The sequence below is a fragment of the Oratosquilla oratoria genome, chromosome 19 (genome assembly GCF_046742065.1).
Source record: "Oratosquilla oratoria isolate Oo_2021 chromosome 19, ASM4674206v1, whole genome shotgun sequence".
NCBI lineage: Eukaryota > Metazoa > Arthropoda > Malacostraca > Stomatopoda > Squillidae > Oratosquilla > Oratosquilla oratoria.
The window spans coordinates 742,611-750,767 of record NC_134795.1 but is presented as its reverse complement, the minus strand read 5'-3'; the positions used below and the strand labels follow the sequence as shown (position 1 = coordinate 750,767).

Here is an 8,157-nt window from a genome sequence, read left to right as displayed (position 1 = left end):
TCGCTCGCGGGCGCTTCGCGCCCTAGGGCTTCGCCCCTGTTTTAACCTTCTTAGGAAAAGGCGGAGAAGTAACATAACCCCCTGAAGAGTGCCCCTCTTCTTTGTCTTCTTCGGATTCACGGCTTCTCTTCGGGAAGCCATCGGAGCTACTTTCGTCATCGCTAGAGCGGTTTAAAGCCACCATCACAGCCTCGATCTCCTTCTTCAGCTTTTCCTCCAGCTTTTCTATTTTCGAGAACAGTCGGGCGCTAACATATTCCGCCATTCCTCCTCTGAGATTTTGTGTATGTCTTCCGGGATGTTGTTTGTCCTGTCGGACTCGTCCACTTCCTCGGGAATGCGGGTAGCCGCAACTAAAGACGCTTTTGTGGGCCCCTTTTCCTCCTCTTCTCCCTCTAAATAATCCTCGAACAACTCTCTGTACACCACGTTAACAGCAGGCCGGGGGGCAACACTTTTTCCAGCCCTTCGCCAGCCCGTATAGTACACCAAAGAGTCCCAGTTCGTTACTCTAGAACAGGCTACATACAGTTGACCGTGCGCGAAGCAATGTACAGAATCCAGCAGTAACCCACAGCGATCAAAAGTCTGTCCCTGGCTCTTGTTGATCGTCATAGCGTAACTCAACTTTATCGGGAACTGCTTTCGCCTGAAGGGCACGGGAGTGTCCTGCGACTCCAGAGCAATTCGCGGGATCAATACCTGTTCACCCCGATAAGCACCCCCTAAGATTTTCCCCACCACAATGTGTTTCTTGAGGTTAGTGACCATCACACGTGTTCCGTTGCATATCATAGGAGGACAGATGTTCCTCATCACCATCACGATACAGCCGATCTTCAGCCTCAGATCGTGCAACGGCACAGACGGGCTGGTCATGGAGTTGAACACTGAAACCTGGATATCCGTTTCCTGATCCAACGGCGTGTCCGCGCTGTAGTACACGACCTCCTTTTCCTGGTTGAGATCGTAGATCATCTTGTTCACAGAGTCGACGTCGTCGTTGGTCGGCGAGACTATCGACCGCTTTTCGAAGTAGGAAAGGTTCAAGTGGTTCGCTCCGAAGTCGTCGTAAACTTTGTAGACCAACTCCTCTCTCGAAGTCGCTCGCACACCGAAACCCCTTCCGAAGTAGATCTCGCCGCTTTCGCGAGACCCGATCGTCAACAGCTGCTTCGCGAACTTGCTGTTCTTGACGTCGTCCTTTTTGAGACGGACGTTCTCCGTAAGCTGCATCTTCGCGAGCCCTTCCCACATGTAGCTCGATTTGATGCAGTGGGCTAGTTCCTGCTCCTTCCCTCCGTTTCTTATCACCGGCAAGATCTGACGAAAGTCTCCTGCGCACACAAACACTTTGCCCCCCATGAATTCGTCGTTGTCCATGATGTCTCTAAGAGAGAGTGATATCCACAGCAGTCAGCATGTTCTTGTTCGCCATTACGACTTCGTCCCAGACGATCAGCTCGGTCTGTTGTAGGAGCTTCGCCAATTCCGTGTTCTTCTTGACGGAGCACGCTTTAGTTTCGTCAAACTCCATTAACGGGATCTTGAACATGTTGTGGGCCGTGCGGCCCCCGGAGAGGACTGTTGCCGCAATACCGGATGAGGCGACCGCTAACGCGATCTTCCCCCGGGAACGGACCGTGTCGAGTAACAGATTCAAGAGGAAAGATTTGCCGGTCCCGCCGGCAGCATTGACGAACACTCCGTTGTGCCCGTAGCGGTGTCCGTTCTCGATCCGATGCATCACATGCTCGTAAACGCCACGTTGACCGCTGTTGAGAAGCTTAACTTTTTCCTCAACAGACTCCTTCAGCGCTGTTTTGTTGTAGGCCCTTTCTCTTCTCAGGAGATTCGAGGGTCTCGCCCCCCCTCTGGAAGCGGGGAGGCCGTATTGGGTAATCGAGCCACCTCCGCAGTTGAGCACATGTTGCTGAATGTCGTCGAGAGCGTCCTGGTAGATGTCTTCGTTGTAATCCGTCAAGCGTGCCGCTTGCAGGAAATCGCTGGAGAAGTAGTCCTTTGTCTCTTCCCATATAACAGACTGATCCTGCATATCGTCGGTGAAGACCAACATGCACGCGTAGGTTTCCCGAAGCCGTCTCCTGTCGTTAGTGCTGTTGATGACGTCCATTACCGTCTCCGACCAAACGGATGCGTCAGAGAGCAGGCCCGACGCCTTCACAGCTTCTAGGTTTGTGTCGTACATGACTCCGTCTACCGTTCTGAGATCTTCGTACGAAGTGGGGCCTTTTTTATGGGTTAGGAGCAGCCTCAGGAAAAAGAGTTCTACCGCTTTCGAGGTCACAGCTCGTATGCGGCCGAGACTGCCCCTTACCGTCTTCCGTTGTTCCCATCTGTTCGTCCTAATATTGTATACGTAGTGCAGGGGCATCTGGTAATAGTATAGCGTTCTCGCAAACTCGTCCCGCCGGCAAATCTTGAAGAAGGCAGTTAAGTGAGTATCGGCATTAACCTTTTTTTCCACCTGTTCGGCCGTCATACTATCAGTATAGAAGACGGATTTCTCGCCCTCGAGATGTAGATCCAGCATAAAAAACCGCAGGGGAGCATCTATGAATATCGAAACTGAAGATCCTCCAGGTGGCCTCGTTAGAGTTGATGAACCTCGCCTCTTGGTAATTCCTAACTTCATTGACGACTTCGTTTTCTCCTTCGCCCGTCGTCTTTGTGAACAGCACTCTGTCCGATCCCTTGTTGACGTACTTTGTCACATAGGCTATCGCCTTTATGGAATTGGAACACTCAACGTTGATGTGAGCATTGTACTTTAGACAGAGGAAGGGGTTTGTACGGAACGACCCAGGAGTTGTCTATGGTGACGGGTCCATCCTTCATCTTGAGCGTGAAGGAGTTTCCTCCTTCTCCTATGGGACGCCTCTTGTATTCGGGGTAGCCGTTGTTTCCAAAGAGCAAGTCGTTTCTGCACTTCTTCGGGAACCCCTTACCGCACTGGCCGGGTTTCCTACCCTTTTGCTGGCAACAGGACTGCGATTCGTCAAAGCCCAAACAGGGCCCATGTATCATACACCGAGTAACCGTCTCGTACAGTCTCGGTTCCTTTTCCTTGTCGGGTATCTCGGCTCTTATGACTTGCTCCACAGTATCCGCGGTCACACGAACGGCCATCCAGAGCAGTATGTGAGCGTGCGGGAGACCTCGTTTTTGCCACTCCACACTGTAGAGGTACGCCTTTACGGCTCCGAAGGCCTTTCCGCGCGTCAGATCGTCCATTAGGCTGTCTAGCTTCAACTTGAACACCCTGCTTATCAAATCCGGCCTGTCGCCCCCTGCCGACTCCGGCCATCTGGGATTCATCGTGAAGGTTATGAAGTAGTCGGGCGCCCCGTAGGCCGTAACGTACGCTAAGGCGTCCTGTTGACGCTGTTTCATGTATCTCGGCCCGCCGACGAACGACGGCGAGAGCACTACACGTTGCCCGACATCGCTCTTGCTGCTACAGTTCAACATATCGGCCCTTTCCTTGCGCATACCGTGCTCGTTCTCGATATAGTTCAACCGGGAAGTTTCAATCTTCACGTAGTTGTCGACGACAAACTGCTGGAAGAGGCGCCGGCACTTCGTGAGATAGTTAAAGACTCCTTCTCTCTCCATATAGAGGGCCGAATAGTACATTAACGCAGTCAGCCTTTTCGAGGAGCCCTCCTTTTCCATTTCGACACTGTACCCCTTATCCCCGTTCGGGAACAACATGGGATACTGGAAGAGATCGTAGAAGTAGTTCACATGGCTTATGTTTCTCAAAGCGTATTTCGCTCCGGGTAAAGGCGACGCTATACTGACACTCAGTTTACTGTCTCGCCCCATATTCACTATCGCTCCTACTTGACATGTCGCCGTCGGCAAATGGTAGACTCCTTTGTGTTCGCTCGTAGAGACGTTCTTCGACGTCTTGAGATCGATGACGACATCCGGTAAGGATTCGTACCTGTCGACGTGAGCTCGGACCAGCTCCGCTGACGTCTTCGCCTCCCTGAGGATCTCTTTCAGAGCTGCGTTTTTGTTAACGAAGTATGTGTATAGCGTCTCTATAATGTCTTCGTTCCTCCTGTATTGCTTGTTCTCGCGTTCCCTGCGCTCAGACACGTAAGAACTTACTCGGTCAGACCGGAGCTTCAGTTGCTGTTTTTTGTCGTGGTAGAAGTAGAGATCCAGGAAACCCGCCGAAGACTGCCAGAACGGCTTCTTCGGAGTTTCGTCTTTCTGCCCCAGACGTTTTATCACGTCTTCAGCGACCATGAGGTTGGGCTTCACGGGCCCTAAGCGATGATAGATTTTCCCCTGTATCTTGAAACTCATAGCGGCCTCTCTCTTGTTCTCCAGAACACCCGAAGTCGCAAAAGACGTAAAGGAGAACACCAAATTGAACCCAACAATATTTCCGAGAAAGTGTTTAGATTCAGGGGAGGAGCCATCGTACAGGCCCTTTATGTCCTCGCCCAAGGGCGACAGTTCGTACACCGATTTGGGTGTTTTTCCTCCGTTACAGCAGATGGTCTTTCGTTCTCCCCTGTAAAGGAGCGCTCTACAGATCTTACACTTGTATTCACCCAACTCGCCCACCGAGTGTACAGGAAACGCTCGCTTCGCTGGTTTCGGAGATGTATCCGGGAAACGTGCTTAAAACTCGCTCTTTCATTTCCACGAAGACTGGCTTCTCGGTGATTTCTTTGCGGTTCTCGCGTGCATTTGTTATTTTCTCTAGTGCTCCGGCACGTACTTCTGCATCCTCGGACAGCCCGGGCAAGAGGAAGCTACCTTCAGGGTCTTTCTCACGCAATCTCATCAGCTTGGCCTCCTTATTGATTTCTGCGGTCCTCTGCTTCTTTCGTTGTTTTTCCGCTTTCTTCTCCTCTCGTTTCCTTTTTCTTGCTCTTTGTTCTTCCTCTTTTTCTGCCTTTTTCAGCTGTCTCTGTCTTTTCCGCTCTTCTACCTCTGCCCTCTTTTCTGCCTGCTTCTGCTCTCTCTGTCTTTTCCGTTCTTCTTTCTCTGCCTTCTTCCGCTCTAGCTCACTTTTCTCGACCACTTCCTTTTCTCTCGCCATCAGCCTCAACCCCTCTGTTAGCGGGCCGACACCAAAATCAGAAGAGGGAACGGAAGACGCAACCTCCAAAGGCTCCGCCATCTTTTTCTCCTCCTCTTCGTCTCCCGGAGGCTCCGCAGCTCTCTTTTCTTCTTCTTCGGGCACAGTCACGGGAACGCCCCCGGACCTTCGCCGGGCTGCCTTTATGGCGTATTTTCTTGCTCTATTAAACCGGCTTTTAGCGGCTAAAGACCTCTCTATGTAGTATTTCTGGTATTGTGTGTGATCACTCCCGCCTCCGTTGGTCCTGAAGTTTTTGTAGCCGGCAAAGTAATGTTTCATGAAGCCTTTTGCTCTTTCTTCGGAGATCACCTCGCCGGATGGCTCCAACGAATCGAGCAGGCCTTCGTCGTCGTAAACTAAATCTTTCCGCTCCTTCAGTAGCTCGTTTAAAGTCAACAGCTTTCTATGGAAGATCCCTATCGATTCTTTCACTTGAAAACACTTTAAGTCCTCGTAGAGGTGAGAAAATTCCTTCTTGTGTTCCTCTTTTAAAGCTTTCATCCGTTTGCTGTCGTTCTGCAGCTCCTCCTTCGGGATCTTCTTCTGCTTCGTTATCCATCCCCAGAAATGGCGTCCTCTCCGCTTTCTTAAGGTGTCTCCGGCCATCTCGCAGTAACACCTGAACCCCTACTAAGAAGGACACTGGGTTCGTTGGAACATTTAAGGGTGATTAGAGAAAAACATATACGAAAAACACCTATAGCGGGGGTGTCCCGCTTTTCGTAGTGTGCGCGACCGAAACGGGAAACGAATCAAAAACGGGTCAAGGTTTAAAAATTATATTATTGATTGTAAACGTATTCAATAAGAATATGAATTCATATCTGTAAAGCTATGTAGTCAGTCAGCCGAATGAAACATGGTATGTCTCCGATGAGCAATACCCATACATGGTGAGTGTGGTGTGGAAAGCTGGGGGTGAACGGTTGGAGATGGGGGATGGGGGACGGGGGATGGGGGATGGGGACGGGGGATGGAGGCAGTAAAAGCCTGGTCTATTGCAGGGGTGGGCAACCTTCTTAAGTGCGGGTGCCAAAATCAGTAAAAATTAATTATACAAATATTTCTCGCGTGTCAACGGAATAAAATTATCACCTCTAGTGCCCCAATCTACCCCTCCCCCAGCGCAGCATGTGCTTACTAATTTTCATACAAAAGATATGGGATATTTATTATTATTATTATTTTTTTTTTCTTAGATGAGTTCTGGGTTTCCCGTGCCGGAAAAAAGTAATTAGTGTGCCAGGTTTTGCAGGCGTGCCGAGGGTTGCCCACCCATATCCTATTGCAATCATTAGCTTAGACTCAATCTCATGCATAACAGTTGGCAAAACTATTGCTTCATATATCCCCTTTATTGCCTCCTCTGACGTTCTCTTATTTCTCCATACCTTTCTTGGGTCACCCATAAACCTAATCCACTCTTCTGACTCCGGCCAATCTCTTCCTCCAGTGTTCCATTTTCATTTAAACGCTTCCCAGATATCAGCAACTTTCTACTTGCACCATTTTCTCCCCATACAATTGTATATTAACCCCATGCCCTCTATACTTGGATACCATCATTACACTGAAAATCGTTCTTAACGTAATAAAAAAAAAAAGGGAAAAATAGACGCGTTTACGCTTAGTGAGGTGTAGGTTTCGTAGACAAAATCTAGATGATGATAACGAAAATGTATATCACGTTACATCAAATAAAGCATAGTTTTATAGAAGGTCAAAATGTAGATAAAAAAACTATCTTGTAAAGTCTGCCATCAAAGAAGGATCAAATAGTGGCCGATTTATTTCTGAAAGAAGAAGAAAAGACAATAAGACGAGGAAACGGAAAAAGAAAAAAAAAAAGAATTAATAGATAAATAAATATACTAGATAACTAAATAGATTAAAGAACTTATCAAGGGACGAGAAATAGGCTACTAATAGAAAAACTGTAACCAAATGACAGGAAAAATTGTCAGAGATAGTGAATTAGGTACAAGAATTAGTTATCTAGAATGACACAGAATTCATAGAAATACAACAGTTCAAAGTTTATGGAAGACGTCATAGTAAGTAACCGGCATAAATGAACAACTGTTTGAGATTGGTAGCCAAAAATCGTGCACTTTTTCTAAAGTGCACGATAATCTTTATGATTTGATAAACAATAACAAATGAAAGTTACGGTAAATGGGAGAAAAGTCATCAGATAAGGTGATTTAAAGGCAGGAAATATATATTTGGAACAGGATAAATTAAATAAAAGATATAGCGGACCGAAGTTGATGGAAAATGTTATGACAATAGGAAATGGTCATGAATGAAAACTAATATGGTTTCACAGGAACTAGCAGATGAAATCATAGGTTACACTGCATCAGTTAGCTGTTACAATATGACGAGTGCTGTATAGGGTGATGATAAACCAACTACCCAGTGACAGGACGAAACCACACATGTTCAAGAAAGAGTTTGGTACGAATGTGAGTTTGCTTTTGTATGATAGGAGGATTTATCATTTAAGGCCTAAGGAGAGGAAGTACATTATCAAAGATATAAAATTGATATTGATAATCTATCATGAAGTTAAAGTTTAGTGTAAGAGAATTCAACGCAATGTATGTACAAAATAGAAGATTGTAAACGTATTCAGACTTTATAAGTGCGCATATATATGTGTGTGTGTGTGTGTAACTGATGTAGAAGTCGGTGAATCTGTTGCAAATAGCGATCACAATTTAGTCAGATTCAAACTCCTAAACAATTTTAGAATAGATACTTGTGCTTCTAAAATACCCAATTTCAGTAAAGCTCAGTTCATAGAACTACGTCAGGAGCTTCAGCTTACAGATTGGGAGGCAAAATTAAACGAAAGGCCTGTAGATCAGATGTGGGAAATATTTCAAAATACGCTCACTAAGATGATTCAAACTTACATTCCTTTTAAGGACAGACGTCCCCCAAATCAGGCTCGCCCAAAGTGGCTCGACAAAGAAACTGAAAAAAGTATTGCTAAAAAGAGACAGGCTTATAAGAAATATAAG

At 47.1% G+C, this 8,157-nt stretch overlaps 2 protein-coding genes across 2 annotated transcripts; both read right to left on the bottom strand.

Moving 5' to 3' along the window:
- Positions 1-225: 225 nt before the first annotated feature.
- On the bottom strand, positions 226-1,383 carry LOC143035977 (ATP-dependent DNA helicase Pif1-like). The gene has a single exon (XM_076203251.1). It carries the CDS (start codon positions 1,381-1,383, stop codon positions 226-228), a length of 1,158 nt encoding a protein of 385 aa, XP_076059366.1.
- A 7-nt stretch (positions 1,384-1,390) lies between these two features.
- On the bottom strand, positions 1,391-2,656 carry LOC143035976 (uncharacterized). Its single transcript, XM_076203250.1, has one exon. It carries the CDS (start codon positions 2,654-2,656, stop codon positions 1,391-1,393), a length of 1,266 nt encoding a protein of 421 aa, XP_076059365.1.
- Positions 2,657-8,157: the final 5,501 nt, after the last annotated feature.